General features: G+C 41.9%; 1 protein-coding gene across 1 annotated transcript; it reads left to right on the forward strand.

Moving 5' to 3' along the window:
* The first annotated feature begins 8,259 nt into the window (after positions 1-8,259).
* wnt5b (wingless-type MMTV integration site family, member 5b) lies at positions 8,260-21,777 on the forward strand. Its single transcript, XM_041029983.1, has 6 exons — positions 8,260-8,435; positions 9,704-9,791; positions 10,036-10,195; positions 13,431-13,723; positions 18,362-18,520; positions 18,635-21,777. The coding sequence occupies exons 1-6, from the start codon at positions 8,260-8,262 to the stop codon at positions 18,932-18,934; spliced, it is 1,176 nt and encodes a 391-aa protein (XP_040885917.1). The 3' UTR covers positions 18,935-21,777.
* The last annotated feature ends 4,246 nt before the right edge of the window (positions 21,778-26,023 follow it).

The following is a 26,023-nucleotide window of genomic DNA, read 5'->3' on the forward strand; positions in this document are numbered from 1 at the left end:
CAGGAACCATCTATAGCTTCTGTTGTTTTTTATACTTCCAAGTTCCTGCTGCCTTCAGGGCTTAAAAAAATGAAGAGTTTGGATTAAAAAAAAAAACTCACTTGACTGGTTTAAAATCAAGATAAAGATAAAGATCAATCTTAACAAGACCAGTACAAAAGACCAAAATTAAGTCCAAGTCAAAATATCCACGAAACTGAGAGATTTCTCAGACAGAGAAATATCAATAAAACTGAGTGAAATGCAAAGTGTCTCCATAAACGGCAGTAAATTTTAAAAAAGCATCAAGACAACGATGACTCATCAGTGACTGAATGTTCTGCCAAAATATTTTTTACTCATCAGGTGTACTCCCACTTCAGAGAAAATTTAAATAATCACAGATATTTTAAGTCCAAATTTAGATCCATCACATTTCATTGCCGTCAGATTTGTATGAAGTCTGAGCCTTTGAGTTTTCAGGTGTCTTCATCTGCCACTGACTGCCATTAAAGCACAAGGATCAAACCTTTTCAGTTTTTTTATCCATTTAAAACTTGTTTGGCAAATAAGTCATAAAAAAACAAAACTTTAATGTAAAATAAATTTTGTCATATGTGATTTGGGTGAGATGATGGCAGACAGAGGGGATGAGGATGAAGAAGGACTTTGTGTTGATAACTATAACCAACCTGTGAATAATTCATCCTTAAGGAAATACGTTGTTTGTCTCTGAATTAAACATTAAAACACTGAGTTTATGACACAGAATGAGGGGAAAAAAGCGAAAATAGAGACTTAGAAAGATGGAGAGACTAGTAAAGACTTTGATGTGAAAAGTTAACACGGGCACTGGAAAAAAAAAATCTGAATTCAGCAAACTCACAAAAAGTTGGGTAAATAGTGAAAGCACCAAAAAGACAGGCCCATAAAAGTTTGTGTGCACCACTGTGCGTGTCTGTGTGTGTGTGTTTCTGACCTGACACAGTACAAGGCTTCCCGGGGATTTATAGGCCAGATGAATCAATTCAGAGGCAAGCAGTAAATCAGGCCAGACCAGCCGAGATTTGCAACGCCTCATATCATAGGTGTGTGTAGCCTTGGTGTGTGTGTGTCTTAGTATGTCTGCAAGTGCAGATTTCTTACTGATGTTATCTCTTTCACTTTGATAATTTAGTAATGTGCATCTGTGTCTGTCCATGTGTGTGTCTGTGTGGTTTTCTGTGTGTGTTTTCAGTGCCTCTTTGTCACAAAAAAATGCAGTTTTACGTACCCAGAGGGTCAAGAAGTCGATTTTGACTTTCATTTGCTTACTGGAAGTGTGTGTGTGTGTGTGTGTGTGTGTGTGAGAGCAAGACAGAGAACAAAAATGTGCATGCATGTACTGGTATGTGTGTGTCAGACTGCTTGTGTGCTTGTCTCTGTCTGAGTAGTCTTATGCATCTGTGTGTGTGTGTGTGTGTGTGTGTGTGTGTGTGTGTGTGTGTGTGTGTGTGTGTGTGTGTGTGTGTGTGTGTGTGTGTGTGTGTGTGTGTGTGTGTGTGTGTGTGTGTGTGGTAATTTCTCCAGGGAAGGGATCAGGAGACTGGTGTTGTTTGACCAGCAGAGCTCCAGGGCACCGGGGGGGAAGTCAGGGGATCTGGCCCAGCCACAGTGGCTTCTCCCCTCGCTTCCTGATCAGGGATTCAGCCTCTCCCAGGGTTCTAGTCCAAGCCAGAGCTTTCTCAGTTGTTCTAGTTCCACTAAGGTGCCAAACAGAGCTATTCCGGGCTTATTTATTAGTTTAGGCTCGATATTCTTCTGCCACATTATATGGATCCAGCCACCTTTGTTTGGGAGCACCATTCTAGTAAAATGGCCCTTAGCAAATCAGCAAGACTAGACTAGACTAGACTAGATTTCAAATGTGTGTGTATGCTATTTCAAATGTGTTACAGTGAAATTGAAATAACCTCACATACATAAATGTTGAATTACATCATGAAAATAACCTAAATTGGACACATGCTTTTATATAATAGATGCATGTAATATTTACTCTACTTCACACTTCAGAATCTGAATCAATGTTATTAAGTATATTGACAAACAGAGAACTTCACGTTATCAGTTTCCTCTCTATATAACAAGCTAAGATAAGAAAGTCTAAATGCTGTATATAGCAGACAAGTCCTGGACAAAAAAAACACAGTATTTGTACATGTCTTTATTCCCCAAACCCAATAAAAATTGTCCAGGTGGAGAAATAGTGCAATAGGATACAATAAATACACTGTGAACTAACAAGTTAGTGTATATACAACACATCATCACAGTTAAGAGGCAAGGGAGAGTGAGAACAGCTTTTATGGGTGCTGGGGTGCACTGTTTGGAGAGAGAGAGTGAAAGAGAAGGAGAGAAAGACAGAGATGGACGAACAGAATTGTAAACAGCTGATGAGTCTGAATTTCAGACTGACAGAGAAACAGAAAAGCATGACAGAGACTGAGAAACGAAGGAGGAAGTAGCGTTGTGTTGGAGCAACAGAACAAAGCAGTGAGATGCAGAGAAACAGATGGTGATAAAGAGCAGAGAGAAGTGTGAGAAGGAGGGAGAAAGAGACGTAGAAAGAGTGGGGAGGAGAAGTATAGAGAAGATATATTTAGAGAGAGAGTTTTAGCCTCCCAGCTAGAGGCATGACTCATCTTCTGCCAGCTGACAGAAGGATGGATGGAGGGAAGGAAGGAGGGAGGAGATGGACAGAGACAGGGAGAGAGAGAGAGAAATGGAGTGGGTGAGGGAGGAGAGCAAGCGTGACGAAGGAAGCGAGACGCAAAAAGAGAAAGGGGGGATAGGAGAATGTGGGAGGAAGGAAGGGAGGAGAGATGGAGGAAGGAAAGGGGTGATGACGGGTGAAAAATCAGAGTAAAAGAGGGTGGTTTTCCACAGGCCATCGTACATGCAACCACACATGTAAACTGCAAAAACAAAGAGACAGAGATAAAGCCCAAGGCCTCTCCAAAGCCCCTCTTAGCTGCTTCCAAGTCCCACTGCATTTCCCCCCAGAGTGTGTGTGCGTTTGTGTGTACGAGGATGATATAAGCTGTAAATTTCCCTGCAGCCGGCTGCATTTGGCTCTTTGTTGCTGTACACGTGTGTATGCGTGTGTGTGTGTGTGTGCATATGTGTGTTTTTGGAGGAGGAACAGACGTGAAGAAGGAGAGACAAAGGGAGATCGACTGAGAAACAGACTGATGGAGAGGCACAGCTATAGTGAGGGGAGCAGGTAGTTTCATCATCCCATGGGTTTGCTGTGGTTGCATTTGTAGTTTGAGTTCTTTGGTTCTTACAAATGTGTCCATGTGCCTGCACAAAGTTGGCATGTATTCCCATATCTGCTCTGCCTTGTTTTTTTTTTCATATTATCAAAAGAAAAACTGCAGGAGCTTGGAACAGTAGGTGAGATAAGAGAGGGCTGATATAAAAATGCACTGGCTGCTGCCACTGAATAATAGCAAAAGTACTGTAAACCCTTTATTAAGCAGTTATAATGTGCTTTGAGGAATAGTAAAGATTATGGACTAAACAGTTTGTAGGGTTCTTTGGATGATTTTTAGTTAGAGTCAGTATCAGTTGCTTCAAGATCACAATGATTATGCCTCGGTTGGTGGACTGGATCATGAAGCCCCTCTATAAACTGTACAAGTCCCTGCAGGGTCCGGGTTCAGTGTGCTGCAGTTGTGCCTGACCTCTGACCTCCTGATAGAGGCAGCACAACAAAGGAGAAAATATCAGCTCCACCTTGACCAACAACAACTCACACATTAATGGATCAGTAAGAATAATCCAATAATTTACAACTGTATACTGGCTTGCAATAACGTTAGTTCTTCTTTAGTAAAAGATCTGACTACTTCCTCCACCACTGTTTGAGGGCAACTGAACTATGAGAGATGAGAAAATTTCAGCTCACACGCTGAAGAGGACTACGTGAATGCACTGTTAGTTTTGATCCAGGAGAGGACAGACTGTCTCTTCAAGGGAGGATGCTCAGGTTGAGCCTGGCCTACCAGTCCTCTGAAGGACACACCTTTGTGCACCACATCTTTTGGATGCACCACATCCACCACATTTATGCACCACATCCTTCAGATCCATAAACTGGGACACAGTGTGTATGCTTCATATAAAATCTGCCATAAGCAGGCACCTTATAAAGGTTAAAAGTGTCTTACCTGATGGTAAGAGGCTGCTACTACCTTTGTTTCCTTGAGCTGGGACAAAGACTGAATATTCTTTCAGGTATCTAGTGTTGTCACATGCATCCTCTCTTTTCTGCTCTGCCCTGACTCCCTCCATGCGCTCAGAGGATTATTTTTAACTAGAGGGTGATCAATTTTCAAGTGACAGTCATTTCTAAAAATTGGTAATTAGCATTTTTGGCATGAGCAGCTTCCAGGGGATCAGCTCAGACTTCATCAGCCCTACCACAGCTGGTTTCCCTGCAGGAGAGAGCTGGCTGCTTCTCTTGCTGTAGTCTGGCACTGACGGCAATAAAAAGTGAGGCTGCTGTTAATCCAGAGAGGAGCTGCTGACTTTTTTCAAACATTGCTCCCTGTTGCATGACTATTGCTCATATCCTCTAGGGACAAGTCCTCTCTCTCTCTCTCTCTCTCTCTCTCTCTCTCTCTCTCTCTCTGTCTCTGTCTCTCTCTGTGTATCCATTACTTGGACACTCCCTTTCTCTTTCACGCTCTCTGTTTCCCCTCCTTCCTCTTTCTTTCTTTATCTCACTTGGCCCAAGTTCCGTCTCCATGCCCATAACCTTCCCTGCCTCATTTTACCGCCTTTCCCTTGGTTGCAGTGTGTACTGAAGCTGAACTGCTCCTCCTTGTGTTTCAACAAGCACATCACAAGTTAACAACAGTAACCTCCACTGCTGCTACATCGCGGACCAGTGTGGCTGCTTCAGTCCAGTGTTTCTCAAGCTCTAGGTCATGTCCCAGAATAAGCTCCTGGCCTGTTTCTCTTTAGTTCCCAAATGATGAGACAATCAGCATGTTTTAATTAGCTAAGATCTCCAGAGGAGGAACCTATTTATTTCAGTTTGGTTCTCAGATGTTCTCAGAATAACAAATCTAGTTATTCATGGAAATGTAAAAAAAAAATCCAACATTGTAGGTAAGAGTTTTAAAGCCTAAGAAAACACAAAAACCCCTCTCTAAGCTCTACCACGTGTACATGAAAAGAGCATCCAGACTTGGTCATTTTAAAACCAGAAGTTCAGCATTAACACCTACCAAAGCCGACATTGTGGGGTAGGGCAACAGTAGATGGCGCTGCAGTGCCAGTTACAGACTGAACATCAGTAACTGGGCAGCTGCTGACTGGTCTGTCATTATCCTGAGTCATTGCCTTGTCCCAGCCTTTCATTCTGCTGAAAGCTCAGGGAGAGGAGGGGGACAAGCCACAAGTGATGTCTGTACGCAGTCGACGATAATAAAAATAGTGGACTTACAAGACATCTAGAATACTTCCATTTGGCGACGTCTAAGCCATAAAAAAACATGGGGTCCAGGGTTTAGACATTTTGCTCTGCGGACATATGATAAATCTTTAATGAAGACAGAATATACTGTACATGATATTGTCATATGCCATAACCCATAGTACTTTGGTTTTAAATCCAAATAAGTTCCTCTAAGCAGACCCTTGTATTGAGCCACTGAGATCCAGGAGTTAATGCAGGGAGTTAGGGAGAAATTTGGAGAAATCAATGACTGTTCTAACCAGATGGGGGCGCTGTTGCCACAGTAACTTCCTGAAGCAGATAAACGGGCATAAACAAATGCAAGGTGCCTTATCGGTATAGAGATGATAAAAGCTGTCTGGTCGTTATTTGCTTACTGTACGGTCGGACCAGTTTTTGTGTTGTTATAATTACGTTTGTGTTTCAGGGTTTCACTCGCTCAACCTGACTCTGACCCAGTACCTGCTCACTCACAATAAAAAAAAAAAAAAAAGGAAGAACATCAATCAGATGTATATTGAAGACAACCAGTTAGATCACTTCACAGAGTTTTGTGTGTATGTGTGTGTGATGGGGAAGTTTAGGGCCCCCGCGAGATGAAAGGTGTGCGGCCTCTGCTTAACATTGCTGCGGGTCTATTGTTATGCAGACACGACTGACATCCGACTCTCTGCTGACTGTTGAGGAACGCCAGTAGAAAACGCATCTATAATGACATTTGGAAGAATTTTAGATGGTTTACAAGACAACATATCACATCCTTCAGGAATATTGATGAGAAGATGAGAAATGTAATGCCGTATAAGGTTTGAACAAAGCTGTTGCCTTCAAAAGCCACTTTTAGCAGCGGGAAAGTGTGTATTGAAACCTGACCTCTGTGTCCTCGTTGAAATAAAATAGAGTGTTGACTTAATGTCAACCAACGGGATGTTAAAAAACAGATAAACCTATTCCACAAGTTTTTACGCAGGCAAGATATGGACCAATAAAAGCACAGAAATGTGTATTATTCAGATATTTGTCTTCAAATCGAACAGCACAAACTAAATATAGTCCTCTCATGTTTCAGAAGCGCAGAACAAATGAACGTTTCTGTTTTTTTGTAAAGTTGAGGAATTCACATCTCTATTTCCATGATATGCCTTGACTGTTTTTTGCCTTGTTATTGATCTAATAAAGGCTATACTTAACTCGGTGACCTCTAAAAAACCGGGAGACCAGATTCTCTAAATTTTAGGGGCCCGGTCTAATCTTTTCTTGGCCCACCTTTGGTTGAGGACGTACTCTTTTGAGAGGCACTGAGTCAGATCAAAGAGTCTGTCCCTCCGCGGGTTCACCGCCCACCGACCCAGCCGCAGTTTGTCTTTGACCGGGTTATGAATTGAGGAGAGCTCGCTTCAACACGCCCTTTCTTTACTTCAAGACTTTCCAGGACTCCTGTCCGTCTCTGTGTGTCCGTGCGTCCGTGCGTGTGTGTGTGTGTGCGGGGAGGCGGGGTGGTGGTGTGTCGCCTTTTATTTTCGCAGACCAAAGAAGAGGGGATTAGGCGATTTTGAAGCGCTCACCTTTTATTCAAACAAATTATTCACTTCAGCTAATAAAAGGAATTTGACGCACGTGAACTTTTCTGAGGTTGATTGAGGTTTTGCAAAATGTTCAGACTCCATCGCTCATTCCAGCAACTCTCTTCTCTCTCTCCTGCCGACACAGTATAAATGGCCCAGACTCATTCCTCTACTCAATTATGTTTTATTCTTAACTACGTTACCACAGTCCCGTCTGTGTTTGCTACTTTAATGACCTTTGGATTAACACAGATGTGATACACAAATTTCACTTTTAAGTTTTAATAAACTGCTGAAACTGAGAAATGCTGAGGAGACTATGAATACGTTCCCATTAGTTTAAGTTTTATTTAGTCATATTTATTTCCAGACCATTTGAGCTCAAGTTCTCCAACACCACAGGTGTTTGCAGGCTTAAATGTTGACTGTCTCCAGCACCCATTTGTTGATCTGCCCTGTGCGCGCACTCAGACACGGGCGTGCGCAACGTATGGCCATAAAACGGTGAGGGAGGGGTGGAAAGAGGTCGGTGTGTGTTGGGGGGGGTGGTCTGGTTTGAGGTGAAGTGGGGGTGAGAAGAGGAGGAGTGTATACCAGAGAGAGAAATAGAGAGAGATGTGGAGTGGCCGTGAGGGGACAGGAAGGGAAAGGAACAGTCGCTTTGCTGCTCAATTAGCGTTTTAATCTCCTTGTTAATCTTTCCTCAAGTCAACAACGGGATCACACTTTTCACTTTGTAGATTTGTTTTATTTTATTTTTACATTTTTTAGAGACAGAGGGTGAGGGAGAAATCACCTTGCGTAAAACCCAACTGATACCAAACCATTTTACGCACGTCTTAGAACTGGAGTTTTAAGCAGTAAAGTGGACTGAGTTTTTTTTTTTACAAGCAGCCTCTGACCTTCCAGAAACATGCTGCTGTAATTTTAGGTCTACTATCGACTCTCATCCCCAGTGAAACTATCTGGGGATTACAAACTGTCTTTATTAGTTGACCTCTTCAGCATTTTCAATTGAGCTTTTGTTTTTATCATTTTAAAAATAGACTAAAAAGAAAGGAAGGATAGTGCGAGAGACAAGTGGACTATAAGAAAACTGGGACAAAAAAAGGGACACACGTGAGTCTGACTCCCCAGCTTTCAGGGTTTGCGTCCAGACCCAAAGACCCAGCAGGGCTGAAAAGGACGCCTCTTCATTTTCTGCCCATGTCTCAACAGCAGAGCGCTTTTCCAAACACCGGCTGTGAGGCGGTGACGCGGCGGACCATGGACAACAGGCCTGTCCGGAGGAGGCGAAGCGGTGCTGTCCGACATCTGCTCCTGGCAGCCGCCTTCCTCGCCTGCAGCTCCCAACTGCTGGTGGTGGATGCCAACTCATGGTGGTGAGTATCTGGATGATCACTGGCGGTGCACTGATTTTAGAAAGTTCTGTCGTATGATGGCGAATAAAACGTGGATGAACTATGACCTCCATGTGGTGGTTACTAAGAAAGCAACTGATAAAAACAGACTTTCAGAATATGTTTTTTTGTTGTTGTTGTTATTGGTTAAAGCGACTAAGTGAATATTCGTGCAATTTAAGGTTTAAATTCTTAATTTACGTCTAAACGCCGTAAACCGTGCGTGTTTTGTTTGTTTTGTTTTGTTTTGTTTTGTTTTGTTTTGTATTTTTATTTTTATTTTTATTTTTATTTTTATTTTTATTTTACGCACGACAGGTTAAGATTCTCATCGTTTCACTCTAAATCTTTTTGCCTCTTGATTACTGATGAAATGCGAAGGGGCCCATTTTGTGCTAAGGCTTCACTTTGTGTTGCCTCTTGCGCCTGTGTTTGTGCTCTGGGGGGGAGTTTTGCGTCGTGCCGTGATGTTCCAGTCCTGTGGTAGAGCACTAACAATGAATGGAACAAATGTGAAGGCTCTGTCACAATATTTACCCTGGCTGAGCCCCAAATGGCACTGTAAGGTGGCCTGCTGCTGCGCCTTTAAGGTCGTCAGTTAGCCACACTTGTTCTTTACTTACAAAATGCAGATATGCTATTCAATTCGCTTTGTGGTAATGTAGTGGAGGGTGTGTGCTGGTTGATAGAGTTCATCTTCTTACAAGTTTAAATAGAAATAGATGTGAGTTTGTAAGGCATTAAACAATATGGGATAGTTCATTGCTTTTCACTAGACTCAACCATCTGTTGCCCAAACAGTGCCATCATTTCATAAATGTGACATATTTATTGTAAAACATGTGACAACTTGGTAGCACGGATCTGATCTCCCTCTAGCTTTCTGGACAGGCAGATGGGTGAACTGTCATGGGGGACAGATTGTCTCATCACTTCTTTTTTTTTTTTTTTTTTCTTAAGGCAAACATGATTTCAAATGTTTAATTACAGTACTTGTTTGCTGTAAAGGAAAGGAGCCATGAGGACAGGAGCTGCAGAGATGTTTCCCCAGAGGAGCCTATTTATCTACATTTTATAGGCTGGTCGTTCTAATAAAACCTGTGTCTGAACTTTGTCCTCTGCAGCACCGACCTCCTCTGAGAGAGAGAGAGAGAGAGTCGTACATCGCAGAAGCTCAGCATGTGCTGCTTCTCTTTGAGCTTGATAGATTCATTTTATTAGTTTGAATTAATATGGTCTCTGTCTCACAGGTCACTAGCTCTGACCCCAATCCAGCGGCCAGAGATGTACATCATTGGAGCTCAGCCTCTTTGCAGTCAGCTGACAGGACTCTCTCAGGTAAGTTCCTGTCTGGGGGAATCACAGCTGCCATAGGCTTTTGTTTGTTTTTTAATACAGTTTAAAATATTGTGAACACATCTCTAACCAGTGTCACACTCGATCTTTCTCACCTTCAGTACTCTAACTCTGAGGAACTGGTCAAATAAAGGGAGAATTTCCCCACAGGGACAACTAAAGTATCAAACCATTAACCAGCTAATCTCTGCTAATCTCTCCTCCGCTGCTGCTGTGCGGACCGTAGGGCCAGAGGAAGCTCTGCCAGCTGTACCAGGACCACATGATCTACATTGGAGACGGAGCCAAGACTGGCATCAAGGAGTGCCAGTACCAGTTCAGGCAGAGGAGGTGGAACTGCAGCACTGTGGATAACACATCTGTGTTTGGACGGGTCCTGCAGATCGGTGAGTTGACTGTTTGATGGTAACAGAGGAATCAGGAGCAGCATGAGGAAAGGCTGTTGTTGAATTAATGTTGGAGATTTAAGAAGCAAAAGCCCAGAAGCTACTGTTAACTTTATTCGGCATGCAGTGCTTTTATGGCCGTCATTCAAAAAAATATATGCAAATTTTATTCTGAAACATAACGTGATTAATGAGAGAAAAACTTGTTGGCAGCTGAAACCCTGAAACCCAAGGAGAGCATCCAGACATGTACAGTGTCTGACAACAGTTCCCGGGTGGCATTCTTATTGGATAATAACACTAGTGCACCAATTAATAGTTTTATTTTGAAAGGGCTGTGTTTGTGATTATCAGTGCAATAAAACAAATGTTGATCTTTAGGCTAAAATTGGACACAGCAGAGCATAGTGGTTTGGTAGAGACATAAATGGTCTGGTGAACAATTAGGTCACTTCGTCCTGTTAAAATACTAAAACAAGAGTGACTGCTGTGTGACTGTGACGGACTGTTGTTTGTTTGAGTCCTGGCTGGGTCTTGGAAGAAACTTCTGGGGTCGTGATAAGATAAGAAGTGAAAAATCAGTCAAAGTCAGCACAACTGTCAGGTAAACACTGTTCAGTCAGGTGCTGCCATGTGTGTACATTTTCTTATGAGGTTAGTACTGAAAAAACACTATAATCCCACAGAGACTAATGATATGAAACTCAACAGTCAGCCCAGTCACTGAGTTTTTTTTAGTGGTATTTTTGATCTGTCAGGTGTATTTCCAAAATAAAAAGCTCTAAATATTACAGAAAAAAGTCGCTGTGCTTTGTGAAGACCCATAGTTTGCTCAGTCCACTTGTCGTTCCCACTTTACGCAAGCGCAGTGAAACGATTAACTCGATCGAGTAGAAACGAAGACAGGAAACGGTGGAGAAGGGCATGCGTCCAAACGCAAAACTAGATCATCACTGCAAAGAAGCATGCCGTGTATCTCCAGGAATTTTAATAAAAAATCTACCGGTAGCTCAGATCCTGGATCAGCATCTTGCGCGTCTAATTCCCAGCAGGCGATGTGGGAAACCTCTCATCAACAAGTAAGTGTCAAATCCGCTGCGGGCAGTCAGACGAGGTGTTTGCGGCTCTTTCTCTGTCTCCGTCCCTCGCTGCCTGTCTCTCTATTGACAGTCAGTCTATCTCCACGTTTATATGGAGGTGTTAGTCGGTCCATTGTCCTGCGGCTCCTCTTTTGAAATGCGCTGATGAGCTGACACCGAGCCGGCAGATCCGGACCTGCTATTTGAAGTCTTGGCTCCGCAGTCTCATAAACCACTCGGCCCTCTCTCTCTCTCTTTCTCCCTCTCTGTCTCTGTCTCTTTATCCTGCTGCATAATATGTGCGGCCATCCTGACTGAGATACTTGTCTTAAAACCCGGATAAATAGCTCACACGCCTCAGCTTTGCATGCATACCTGTCTGGCTGGCTGGCTGGTGTTGATTCCAGACCATAGTAATCCTATAATATTCTGTAGAGCGATACCACAGACTACAAATAACACAACAAAGCACTTTTATTACCTGTACATCAGTAGATGTAAAAAACAATAATAATCAGAGGATAAAAGTTGTCATATAGTATGAACCACAAACATGTTTTCTCTATAATACAATATGTCAACTGGACTATAACAGGAATGTTAATGACCCACTGTAGAAGATGCAGGTACCATTATAGCCTATACATTTTTTTGTTTTTGTTTTCTACGTGTTCATGGATTTTACTTTGATTAGTGTGCGAGTTTTAATATATAACTCACCTGGTTTCTCTGTAGCATAACAGATGTCTAAACCCATACCTGTAACTGATGATAAGGTCTCAGTCAGACAGTTGTCTCCCATAGCAATGTTATAGGAACGTCATATGAGACCAAAACATACCTTTAAGTAAGCCATTAAAATGAGTATTGAGTCTTGCAGATTTTCACATAGAATGAGGTTAATATTGCGTGTGTATTTATCGTGTAAAACGTCAAATACTGAATCACAGCTTGTAAAATTTCACTGTGCTGTAAGTGCAGCCGCGGCCAGGTTCTTGACTGTTCTCATGTAAATTGTGGAGTTTCACAGCACTTAACCTCCTCCCTGTCAGGCCGTTGTCTTTGTCCTTTTGAACTTCCTTGTGTGTTGGAACAGTTTGTGTATTAATGCAGAGAGTGGGACATGCAGGTCGTGTTGTGTATTCCACAGTGTAAAAATGGTCTGAATGGAAGTGAATAGAAATCATTAATATGGGCCAGTCTGTTGAAAGTTTAGCAACTGTATGAGCTGATGGCAGGTAAACAGGGTTGAGCATCCTAATTTGTGGCTCAAATACTAGATGAACTCCAGACAGTTTTGAGACAGCCATCTCTGAGACTTCTGCCTTTACCCGCAATGGAGAGGATTTTATTGCTGGAGAAATGACATTTAGCAGCAACATATCTTTCCTGAAAATGTGTCTTGTTTATAATCCACGGAGCCCGCCGCCAACAGTTTTTATAGGGAATAGTTCAGCAGAAAATAGTTCTGTTGAAAACAGCTGACACAGAGTAAGAGGAATATTGTTTGGCTGGATTTTTCAAATCCTATTTCTCTTTGCTGTGAGCGCCACAAATTAAATTCCATTTACCTTAGTTGTAAGGGGATGGTGACAGAAATGTAAAGGACAACTATTCCAAAACAGGGACACATGAAACCAAAAGTATCTGAATGCAAGAGACCTCTAGTAGGAGAGTAGGAAAATATATCTTGTACTCTGGATGCACTGATTCTTAAACACACCAGGTGACTAGCCAGGCCTGGGACAAGTATATACCCAAAGGACAATTACAATGAAATTACCAACGTTCCAATTATTCTGAAGAAACTGATATGTTTACTTCATCCAGTGCTTCACATACATGACTGAGCAGGTATTTAAAGCTGTTGAGTTTAACCAGGTACAGAGTTAGAGCCTGAAATCACATCTATTGTCTATTGTTAGGTCTACTGGGGTGTGGGGCTATTTGCTGTGTGTGTTTGGGGGGGGGTGGTGGTTTAACCTGAGCAGCTACCCATGTTTCCTGTTAGTGAATGCACACACACACTCACCAAAGCCCTGAATAAATTAAAATGACAGCCATTGTGACAAAATACAGCTTTATTGTGTGTGAGAGTTTAAATGTTAAAACCTGTCCTTCAGTTTAGTTATTTTTGTGTTTCTTCTTTCTTTCAGGCTCCAGGGAAACAGCCTTCACCTATGCCATCAGCGCCGCCGGCGTGGTCAACGCAGTCAGCCGGGCGTGCCGTGAGGGCGAGCTCTCCACCTGCGGCTGCAGCCGTGCCGCTCGACCCCGTGATCTGCCACGCGATTGGCTGTGGGGGGGCTGTGGCGACAACGTGCATTACGGCTACCGGTTTGCCCGTGAGTTCGTGGACGCCAGGGAGAGGGAGAAGAATTACCCACGTGGGTCACCTGAGTACGCCCGAACACTAATGAACATTCAGAATAACGAAGCAGGGAGACAGGTATGGAGGACAAAACACACACTTTTATTTTTATTTTTTTGTCTCAGGAAAAAAGTAAAATAAAAGTCAATATGAAACTTTAGAGCTCTGGAAGTGAGTCAGTCAGTGAGGGAAATGTGTTTACGCATATTTCTTAACCCCACACTATATCTGTGTGTCTGTAAGGAATGCGTGTGTAAGTCAAGGTGGCCCCCAATTGCCTGACCTGCCAGTATTTTTGTGAGTGTGTCTGTAGGTTATTTATTGGGAGGGTCCAAATGGTATAACTGCTAACGCCCTTGGAGTCTGGTTAGGTCGCTGGGTCAAAGCACATTCCACCAGAGTAGCACACACACACACACATATATAACCTCTTACACACATAAAAATGCAGCAACACAATGCACAATAATATAGTTGCATGATGAGATTTCACAGATGAAACAAGGTATGTTTTATCAAACTAGCACACTCAGTTTTTTGTGCTTTTTGTCCCTTGTTGGTTGCCATACAGCGTCAATCAGAAGTTACAAACTTGATGTATGAGCATGTTTGGAAATACGTTCAGGTGGAGAAAGAATTACAAGAAATGCACTAAAAGAAACCTTTCACCTTTGACTGGGACATGTACGTGCACGCGCACTCACACACACACACACACACACACACACACACACACACTTTCCTCGTAAAAGGTCCATTTGCCTGTTCTGGTACACAGTGGATCAGTAGAATGTGTTTATCTTCAGTTAGAGATGCTTTGTTTAAGCTGTTTACAAGACAGAGACGCTCAGTTTGTGTGTGTGTGTGTCTTCGTCTGTGTGTGCACAGCTCAGCTCCATTTGATTTGTGTGAGAGACAGTGAGCCTGGTTTCTGTGCGTGCGTGTGTGTGTGTCAGAGGTCAAAGGTGAGGGTCTGGAGAGGTTGTGTTTCTGCTGAGGGTCCCATTGGGGCTATAGGAGAGTGTATGAGAGAAAGATCTACTGCTGCAGCCTTGTATTGACACACACACATACACACACCGTTCTGTGACACACACTCTTTTTGGATGACTTTTCCTCCTCTCTCCTGTTTGATTCTTTGCTTTCATTGTTGTCTGTCCATTGGTATGGAAGAGAGGAGAAGAGAGAGATGAAAAGGAGGAGAGCAAGAGAGAGGAAGACAGCTTCCCTCCTTCTCTCCATCCCTCTTTCTCTCTTTTTCTTTCGGGGACACGCTGGTTTGTCTTAAGCGGGATTTGTCTTGCTTGGTTACACAAGGCAAACCACAGGGCTTTTGTAGAGGTGACAGGGGCGTGCCGCTGTGTTATGTGTGTGCGTTTCAATGTGTGTGTGTTTCAATGTGTGTGTGTGTGTGTTTAAGCGTCTGGAGACAGAGACGCAGGGTGAGGAATGGAGCTCCGTCACACTCCCCCGACTCTCAAAGACTTACACACACACACACATATGCACACACACACCTAGGTCCACTGTCTCCATTTCACACAAATCAAATGAGGCAGTGCTTGTCACATTGAGACCAAAACAACTAGATGTACATTCTCAGTCTAAAGACAATAACAGGCTACTTTTGTGCCGCCACTGCTCCAAAGACAGAAGTAAACTTTCAGATTTATCTGTCTGCCTGAGGATCACCTGGCTGCTTGTTGCAACAGTGACACACCTGAGCAGTTTTGATTTGGTAAATAAATAAGTTAAAAAAAAAAAAAAAACACTTCAACTGTGAATCCTCAGCCTTGCATGCTGGGAAACCAAGGGATCTGCAAATGTATGAACAAGAATCACATTCTTTTTGGTTTGATGTAATAGTATCACTATTAGGTGTTGGCATAAGCAGATATGGATATGCCATACAATGTGTAAAATGTTATGTTAAGGCTTAAGATCTAATTCCGAGTTTGTTCCATTGTAAATCTCTCATGTAAACATCAATCAAGACTTTGTTAGAACTAAGCAAAATCCATATGTGTCCACATATGGTTCAGTCTGCACAGTCATAAATTTTAGGCTGCTGTGGATGAGGGATGCTGATCCTTGCAGATATGGACAGATGACGCCTCACTGTCCCGTGCAGCATCATATTGGACTTTAAGCTGCACGAGCCAACAAACATTCTAGTCTTTCTCTGCAGTGGGGGGCGGGGGGGTTGGTAGGCTATAAAATGCCATCACGTTATCTCGTCCACATGAGGACAGAGACGAGTAGGGGATGATAACAGTCAGGGAGATAAATTAAGATGCTTAAGTGGAACAACAAAGTTCTTAAGTTTAACAACAAGAGGATCAGACTTAAAATGTGTCTGTTTTTGGTCGACTTTACTCCACATTCACAGCTTTTCCTGTCACAAAGGGCAGGCTATTTTCTCTATTTCTGCCCCATTCAAGCACTGATTACACACACACACACACACACGGCTCCTAACCCCTAACCCTGTCTGAGCAGAACCTATTGTGCCTGACACAGAGACCGTGTCTCCACCACGGATGACTGAACGTGTGTGTGTGAGTGTGTTCATAAGGTCCAGTGTCACTGCGCCCAGCAGGCATGACCTACCAAATAGCTCAGTATGATGCTGGACACACACATGGATGGTTTGATTTGACAGCATGAGGTTTTTGGCAGCTTGTAATGTGTAATAATAATGAAAAGCATTTCTGCTTCACTGTTCATACAAAAACATGCACATTAGCACTTTCCTATCAAAAACTAAACCAGAAACCCTTAAAAAAAGGCTCTTCTACAAAATGTCATTGTCCCCTGCTCTCAGTGTCTTGTCTGAGGGGGTCATGGGGTCAAATCACAGGATTGGAGGGTGCCGAGTGCTATGCCTGCTGGGTAGTAAAGTAGAGGAGAAGGGAGCAGGGGTGGGAGTTGGGAGGTGGGGGTCGGTGGTGTTTGGGATGCAGGGGTTAACAGAGGTGAGAAGGTAATTGAGATCAGGCAATGTGAGGAGACAGGGTGATGGGTTTCGCTTGTGTGAGGGGAAATGAGGAGTCAGAAATAATTGATTTAGTGAGTACAGTGTGTTGATGGATATGTAGTTGTTGCAGAGGCAAAACATAACAGAGCAAGATTAGTGACATAGTATACATAGTATATAATTCGTGCGTGTGTGTGTGTGTGTGTGTGTGTGTGTGTGTGTGTGTGTGTGTGTGTGCGTGTTGAGGAGGGGGTATGTTATGCGACTTGTTTACTGAAGACTGTTTAACTGATCTGGTAAAGGTGTAGGGGGTGAAGGGCTCCCCCTAAAGTTCACTGCTGCTAGGATAATAAATCATATGCTTCAGGTTGTATTTGTTTAAAGAACATACCCAAAACCAAAAAAAAAGAAAAAAAAGAAAGCGTTTCATAAAAAGGCAAACCCATACCACAAAGTAACAGTAAAAAATTCATGAAGTTAATGGGACAGTTTGGATAAATTTGGCTCTGAACTATTTGAAGATTCAGTGTCGCAGACACCAGGTCAGTGTTTCTGCTTAAAACAGGATTTTTCATTTGAAAATTATAGCAGGATTTTGATGAATCCAGTCTTTATATTTGTATTCTTAGATGTTTAAGAAAGCTACTGACTTTATAGCTGAGATAATAATATGTCATGCTATGGTTCTCTTATATAAATTCTTTAAAATGACTGCTTTCTATATAGGAATTGTGTGGGAAAGTCAATTTACAATAGAGCCTCATTTCCTATGGTTACCAGTCGACCTTCTATTCTGAGTCAGCTGTTTGTTTTAGTTTGGTGGAGCAGTATTGACAGCACTGTCGGAGAACAGCGCATATGGAGCAAAAAAAAACCTTTTCTTTGTTTTTCTTTGCTTTGCATTTTCCCTTCTGTTTATCTGTCTCACTGCACATTTTCACTGAAAAGGGTTCTGCACCAGTACACAGCGGTGACAGGGAAAAAAAAGAGAAGGGGATATTTCTAGATTTAAAGCTGTGTAAAGATTATTTTGGGGGGGAGAAACGTCTCTTGGGAAGCGCAGCAGTGCATGGGCAAGTGCTCAGCTGGCACATGTGGATCTACATGTAGTGTATCTTCTTCTACCACTATTCAACTTTTTTTTTCTTCCCATTTAATGTAGCATCAGGAGCTTTAAAGTACTGAGATGAGTGTGGCTGTGTGAAATGACCCAAAGCTCCAGAGTGTATTAACTAAGACTTATATCATCTAGATTTACTTTGATTTATTAAGGGCCAGTTTGTTGAGCACATGTTTTCTGCATCACTTAGCTAAACAGTTAATGGCAGGGAGTAGTTACACATCTTCATCACTAGATGGTGGCAGCGTAGCAGGAAATATAGAGCCACAACCCAGATGCTTCAGACTGAAAAGAAGGAGTCTTAAACTACTGGCCTCAGGTTCAGCTCCAGTCTGTGAGACAATGTCATGGGGCCTTTTACATGTTTAAATATTTATTATGTACTTTTATGTCTTTCTTTTTTTTATTACAGTCTTTAATGCTAGACTAATTACTTGGTTTTCCAGGATTACAGTCTCAAGCAGCCTTACTAAAAATGTAGAGCAGCATGAGAAATTAGTCAAAGAGGAAAGAGAAAGTTTATAGTATATTCTGTTCAGCCTGCATGGATAAGATATAGATGAAATGAGGCTTAAAGAAACCAACTGAGTGAAAACATCTCTGTCTCTCACTCCACCAGGCGGTCTATAACCTCGCTAATGTAGCCTGTAAGTGTCACGGAGTCTCGGGTTCCTGCAGTCTGAAGACATGTTGGCTCCAGCTGGCCGACTTCAGACGTGTTGGAGAGTTTCTGAAGGAGAAGTACGACAGTGCTGCTGCCATGCGCATTGGACGCAAGGTATTTGATTCATAGCAGATGCACTTATCCTTTTCAAGGTGTCCATAAGTTGAACAGAAAGACACAAGAACTCATTTTAAGTCTTACTGTTATCTCTTTCTTTATCTCATCCAGGGAAAACTGGAGCTGGTGGACAAACGCTTCAACACCCCAACTGCTGAGGACTTGGTGTACATCGACCCCAGCCCAGACTACTGCCTGCGCAACGAGACCACGGGCTCTCTTGGCACGCAGGGCCGCCTCTGCAACAAAACCTCAGAGGGCATGGACGGCTGCGAGCTGATGTGCTGCGGCAGGGGGTACGATCAGTTCAAGACCTACAAGCACGAGCGCTGCCACTGCAAGTTCCACTGGTGCTGCTACGTCAAGTGCAAACGCTGCACAACGCTCGTGGACCAGTTTGTGTGTAAATAGCACGCTGACAGACAACAGGTGGATGGAAGGGGATGAAAAAGGAGCAGAGGGGGACAGCAGTGGGACAGTGGGATGATGCAGGGCGAAGGATTTATGAGAGGAAGGTGATTTTTCAGGGTTTGTTCAGGATGAGTTAAGACAATAGGTTCCATTTTCTGACAGAGCTGCTCTTATCATTTTCATTCTCACCTCTAATGATACATCTCCTACCTTTTCATACCAGCGTGCAAGAGCTGCATAACACCTGTGCGGCCATTTTTTTTTCTATGTGTATAAACAGCAGAATGATGAATGCATAGATAAGGAAGAACAACAGATGGATGGGAGGAGAGGCTAAAGTAGGAAGCAGGGAGGAGTGGGATATCTTCCACACTTCTTCAGACAACTCTGTGAGACTCTTGTTTTCCCTCCACTCCGTGATCACTTTCTGCTTTTCTGTGTAATATCCTGATCACAACCCTGAAGGAAAGAGGGATGGAGGGAAGGAAGGACAAACAAAACGGATGAACAAAGAAGGGCATCAAGGATAAGTGGCAAAAGTGGAACAACTGGATCCTAAAAGGGGACACATGATTAGTGTGAGAGGAAATGAGAAATGAAATAAATATATAATTAAATAATAAATAAACATACAACTCTGTTATTTAAAGAGACTGGAGCAAGCCTGAGACACAGTTTGGACACATAAAGCTGTTTTATGCCACACACCCCCACCTCACCCTTATGATCCTTACAGTCATTATGGAATTTGCACCATTTGAGTGCTGACTGAGTGACGTCACCATGTGTGTTTCAAAGACCTTTTGACCTTTAACCCTGCTGACGTTGCGAAAAACACCTGCAGTACGTCCAGGAATGCAGTCCAGACTGAAACAGCCAGGACAGAGGAGAACACAGAAGAGGAATCATGTATTGGGGGCTTCAAATGAAAAAATGGAGTGAATGGAGGGAAAAAAGCAAAGGGAAAAAGTCAAAGGAATTTGAAATAACAACAAATGGAGAAGGACTTTGGGTGATTATTGCGAGACAATTCAGGAGACACAATAACAAAGCTACTCAGCTGATTGGAAAACTCAAGCGCAGGAATATCCGGCTGTAGATCTGTGCAGCAACAACACTTCAAGTCAGAATGGACTAATGGCTTATAGTACACACTCTCCATTTGTCTCAGTGTAACTACTGCTGTTACTTGTATTACTAGAGCAGATTTCCAGCACTGTCTGCGACCTGACAAGTGTGTCTGTGCAGGTTAATGAGGCTCCCCGGTTGCAGCCATCTTGACACACTGGCTGTTTAAACAAGCAGCTCACACCGGCAGTCCGGCTCCGTGACCTTCATCAGACAGTGAAGCGAGCGAAACCTCCATTAGTGAGATTAATGTGCTGTATCTGCATTATGAACCCGCACTAAGAGACACGTTCACTGTGAGTGGACCTCTTCATCTCATGTTGTTATGCAACTTATAAAGTCAACAATAAGCCCTGAGGTGTCAATTTGGCAGTTTTTGACACCAATTTAACATTTTGAAAGGCCATTGTACCGTGAATTTTACAAGTTGTGTGAGTTGGTTTCAGAATATTGTAAGTTTATAATACAATACAACTGATGGATGCAGTGAATAACAAACACGAAGAGGACAAAGTGAACAGAAGAGGACTGGACATGCTGTGGGGAAAATGAATGTGAGTGCGGAGAAACAGAAAAGGACTGCAATTTATAACGGCTACTCAAAAAAAAAGTAGATCAGAAAAGAAAGTATATTTTATTATTGTTTTTTCATTCTCTGTTTTCTATGTTTTATACGTGAGCATTACTATGTATTCTTTTGATAAACTAGTCTTCGACAATGAGGCTTTGTTCTGTTTTTGAGTCTGCTGCAGTTCTTTTGGAAAAGTCCCATCCCAGCCAACATGACAGCTACAGACAAGCCTTTGTCATTTAGAGGGTGTTTTGGAAAATGATGCCATAGTTGCCAAATGGGGACAGGAACTGATGTAGTGCAACCCACAGACTTACAGTACTGCCATTCACAAAACAGGGCCAAGTTCAGAATCTGAGAAGCTACGGAAATTCTGAAAATAATAAATGGAATGAGTTTTGTCTCCAGTAATGTAAAGTAAATGGACTAATATAGCAATGGTCGTTCTAACACTGGTTTTAGGTTTTAAAACAGTAATTTTACTGATTACAGTGACGTGTGTAGGTCAATCAGTAATCAGAATGACTTCTATTGAGACGTGACGGTGGTGCAGAATCGACTTTTCTCATCAGTTTTCATAGACTCGCTGCATTAAGTGACAAGTGACTAAAACTTTCCACTCAAGTTAGGAGAAAAGTTTTGAGTCTTTGGTTGGTGCGGCATGGCCTCTGAATCAATATATTCATCTGATGCTAACACTCTCCACAGTAAATGTTAATAGTGGTATACATTTTAGGTGGTTAAAGTTCACTTATTCAGAAAGAATAATGCCGAATAATTGCTTCTAAATGTTTTAATATTTATTATGAAGCCTCACAGATATATAGCTGAAATAATCAAAAACCAGTGATTATGTGTTCAGTCTTTAGTTTACCCAGATACATTTATAGGTGCACTTTCCAAGTATTACAGTTCCTCAGGTGCATGATTAAAGATCTCAGTTATTCTCATTAGAGATAGCAACAGTCCCCACAGATTGAATTTTTACATTTACATTAAACTAAATAAAACATTCCACATACATCCACGTCCATCTGTCTTGATCATATCAGTATTACAGTACTGACAAAAGTAGATGATCAGAATGTTTTCCTGTTTAATGCAACATCACATTGTGTTTATACGTATGTAATGTTTTCTTACACAAAAAAGTAAAATATTATGTGTGTTCGTAAAGTTGTATGCAGTCTTCTTGCCCTTGAGGATGTGAATTTCTGTTTTACAATTGATTTATTAGGTTTTATGATTTTTTTTTTCCTGCTTAAAAAAGTCTCTCTGATTTCTGCTGTATTTTCTCACGCCTCCTTGAGACCTCTAATCCCATCAGATGGACAAACAGCTTGTCCATTCCTTGACTCCTCGTCTGCTCCATGGATGCCAGGCTGTTCTCTGCAGAGAATGTGTTTGTGTCTCAAACTATATTTTCTGTCCAAATTTTTACATCAGCATCACTTTTGATTTTGGATTCTCTTGTGATGGCTTTGTGCTAACAGCAATGTGACTTCATCTCTTCTTTATAACTTTATAAAATGCTCCAGCCGCTTTGCTCAACAACTTCTAACAGCTTGTAGCGCTGAATGTCAAGCGCACAGTCATGGCTAAGCAGGTCTGTGCAGTGACCTAACTAACAATCCCATTACTTTTAGCTGCTCACCGCTAATTGGATTAAACCACTGACCAGAGCAGCATGACCAACCTACAGCACTGTCTCTGTGTAATCCTCCTCACCTGACAGAGGACTCTGTGTGGGTGTGTGTGTGTGTGTGTGTGTGTGTGTGTGCACATGCACATGATCTTCCTTCTCATAGTGGACAAAACTGCTACTGCTTATTTCTTTAAACACTGGTATTATTATTTTTTTGTTATATTTGTAACACTTTATCTATGTCTGTGTTGTACATCGTGTCATGATATGTGTGTGTGTGTGTGTATTTGCTGAAGATTAGACCAGTGAAAGTGTAACCTGATGGTCGGTCTAATCCTTTTCACCTGACCGCCATCTGCTGCAGTGATGCTGATAATTTGAAATCTCTGAAACAAACAAACAAACAAGGAACAATCAGAGAGGTTGTCTGTCTTTTATAAGGCCTTTTCTTTTTATGAGAATATCACTGGTTAGGATTTAGTTTTCCTATCATTACAACACTAGTTTATAAGTTTGCTTTTAAGCACTTTACCGTTGATGCACAGGGAAGAGTATGGATGCAGGATTGCTGTAGCAGGAAGTTGGCTTTGACATCAGTCTGTCTGCAGCCTCTGTGCATTTTGCACCATTATTGAGGACAAAAAAATGCAGTTAAAGTCATATCATTACTTCAGAAAAGTTTTTTTAAGAGACATTTGTTTCTCTCTGATTTAACCCAGTGTACTACAGTGACCCAAAGGGGGCACTTTGTGGAAATAATTATTATGATTTTCTTCTGTCTCATCAGGTGTGCGGTGATGTGGAGCTGTCCTGCAGCTTTGACGTGGCTATAAACATTGACCTTATCTTGCCCAGTGCAGCTTTAACTGTGCTCTTTCTGGAGCCACAGTTAAGCAGCGCAGTGGGACTAAACATCGGACTGCTGGCCTCTCCGCTCATCTGGACACAAACTGGCATGAAACACCAGTACAGTGGTAAAAGATGGCATTAATGGGACCCAGTGGAGTCCTGTTCTGACCCCCTGGTTCTACAGGACCTTTTTAATATTTCACTGCCAGCTGGCTGATTATGTAGCCGAACCTGCTTACCAATATGCTCTGCTCTTCTTGCAGTTGGACTACATTACTGTAAGATTGGCCCGTACAGTTCATCTTAACAACAACAGGTTTTTCAGTGCTGTTCTCTGGCATTGAGCAATGAGATCATTTTCCCTAAAACCTGCTCTTGCTGCATTGGAGCAGGAGTGGAAGAGCTGGTAGCTCTGGTTGCATCTGGTTGCATTCAGCATAACAACAATATTTAAATAGCAAATGTTCGCAAATAAAATGAAGCCAGGATCACCCATTGCATAGATCACATTGTGCCCCAGAAGACGTCATTCTTAGTGTGAAAGTCTGAGAGAATGTCATTGGGATGCAGCAGTACTTGTTATTTTACAATATTAAATCACTGAGAAAAACAGATACTTTTGATTATTTTAGTGTGGCTGTATATGAAGCAAACTCTACCATGGGATCCTGTATGTAGTGACTGTATGGATTTACCACCAGCTCATCCATGTGCTTTCTACAAGCTTTGGCTGGAGCAGAACTGACCCGCTCAGTCCCGCCTAAACCAGAATATCTAATGCTCTAAGGATGGTACTGCAGATGTACTGCAAGTTTTAAGTTCTATTCCCTCATCAATACTACAACTTCTTTTCCATGCTGCTGTCTTGTTAGCTCAGTCTCTTGCACATAGGAATCCAACAGACTACTTATAGTTCTTATTTATCTTATAAAGCTGCAGGTAGCTGCCTACTGTACATGGTGTTTGTATGGGAACATTTATCTGCATCTCTGGCTGTTGCAGCTGGTGCAAAGTAGACACACCAGAAACCACACACACACAATCCACAAACCACACAAACACTAGGAGCCCCAGCATTTACAAAAGGTAAACATACATGCAAATCAATAATGCAACACAGAGAACCGCTGCAAGACCAAACGGGAACTATGTATATGTAAGTATATTTTTAGGGGTCAATATTGATGGTAAATTGATGGATTCAGTTATTTTAATCAAAAGTTTAGCAGTTTGTGGCTGTTATTTAAACAAAATCTAAATCCATGATGTGCTGTGTGAGTATTATGGCAGCTTTTCATGGCGAAAACAGTGTGTGATGTGGACTTGATACTGAACAGAAACAATAATGTACCACATTAGTCCAGGACTTTTCAAGCTGTATGTTATAATTGATTCAACGTGCATGGTCTGCATTATTAACCTCACAACTTACACAAGATTATTGAGAAAATTAACAATTCAAAAACTGTTCTTCTCAATGTAACAGCTCTTCTTAACCAAGGGCTCCATACAGTGGTAATTAAAAATTTCCATGACCTTTGAATGAGAGAATGAGGTGTGGTGTTATACAGTTAACATCATGTGCTCTTCCCTTCTGTCACACCCTATGTGAACGTGTATGTGAGTGTGTCTGTGTGTATTAGATTAGGGTGTTAGTGACCATATGAGGAGTCATGCATGCTACAGTAAGGCTGGTTTTGGTCGTGGATGTTGTCACTGTACCTATTTAGTTTCCATGCTGTTTACAGCTGGTGGATTGTGAAACTTCAAATTGTTAAAGTCTCAAACTATATTTCTTCTTTTTTGTGTGTGTATGTTATGACATGTTAGCTCCCAGTTGCATTGAGATTTTGAAAAACATCCCCCAAAAGTGACAGCAACAGCAATGAATATACACATTAGATTTGCATTTGCATTTAACAAAGAAGAACACAAAACAGACACACCTGATGTCAGGTGTGGTCTGCCTGTTTTGACTTGTGCTGTGTGAACACCAGCATCCCAGCAACACATACAATCTCTTTAATAAACACAACTTAAACACACCACTGCCAGTTAACAGAAAGTTAGTTGTACTTGGAAGGAAATTATATTAAGTAATAATGAGCTACAGAAACATTAAGTGACCTTATTTCTATACATATTTGTTCGATGTTATTCTCAGTATTGTGTCTAAATGTTTAAATATTTTACTGACACCTGATATGAACTTTCTATTCATTTTACTTGCAAATTCTAATGAGAGTCTTTTTCCTCAGAAAAAGCAGAGAAATAAACACACAGTGTGTGTGTACATATTGACACATGGAAAAACACTGTTTGACTCTTAAACATTTCTTTAACCAAATCCAGCAAAATGAATAAACACCACAGTTATAAAGCAGCTATTTAGTTGCTCCAGCTGGTTGCAACGGATTATCTAAATGGCCACATGACCCAAGGGGAGGCTTGCATAAACACAGACAGGGCAACAAAGAAACATTTAAATGCAAGATTAGCAACGTGAACATGGTGCAATCAGAAATCAATGTTATGCAAGGAAACTGTGATACCCTGTCAACTGCAGTGCATGTCGCCACTGCTGTGAGTTCACTGGTGGGCTGTGGAGCTGAAGGTCTCCCTTTAGAGACATGATCAGGAATGACCAGAAGGAAATACACAGTACATATAAATATATATACAAATGACATGATGATGCTAATATATATGGCTTTTGTAATGTCTGGCCAACTGTTAGTCATTCTGTATTATCTGGTTTTCATGGAGAAAGATGGATGACTAAAAAAATTCCTAGAACAGACAATTTTAAAAGAACCAACTGTTCCATATATTTAAGTACTTATCCTGTGTCATCAGAGGAACCTCACTATCAGTACCAGACAGACAAGGCTGAAAT

The sequence above is a fragment of the Toxotes jaculatrix genome, chromosome 22 (genome assembly GCF_017976425.1).
Source record: "Toxotes jaculatrix isolate fToxJac2 chromosome 22, fToxJac2.pri, whole genome shotgun sequence".
In the NCBI taxonomy this organism is placed as follows: Eukaryota; Metazoa; Chordata; class Actinopteri; family Toxotidae; genus Toxotes; species Toxotes jaculatrix.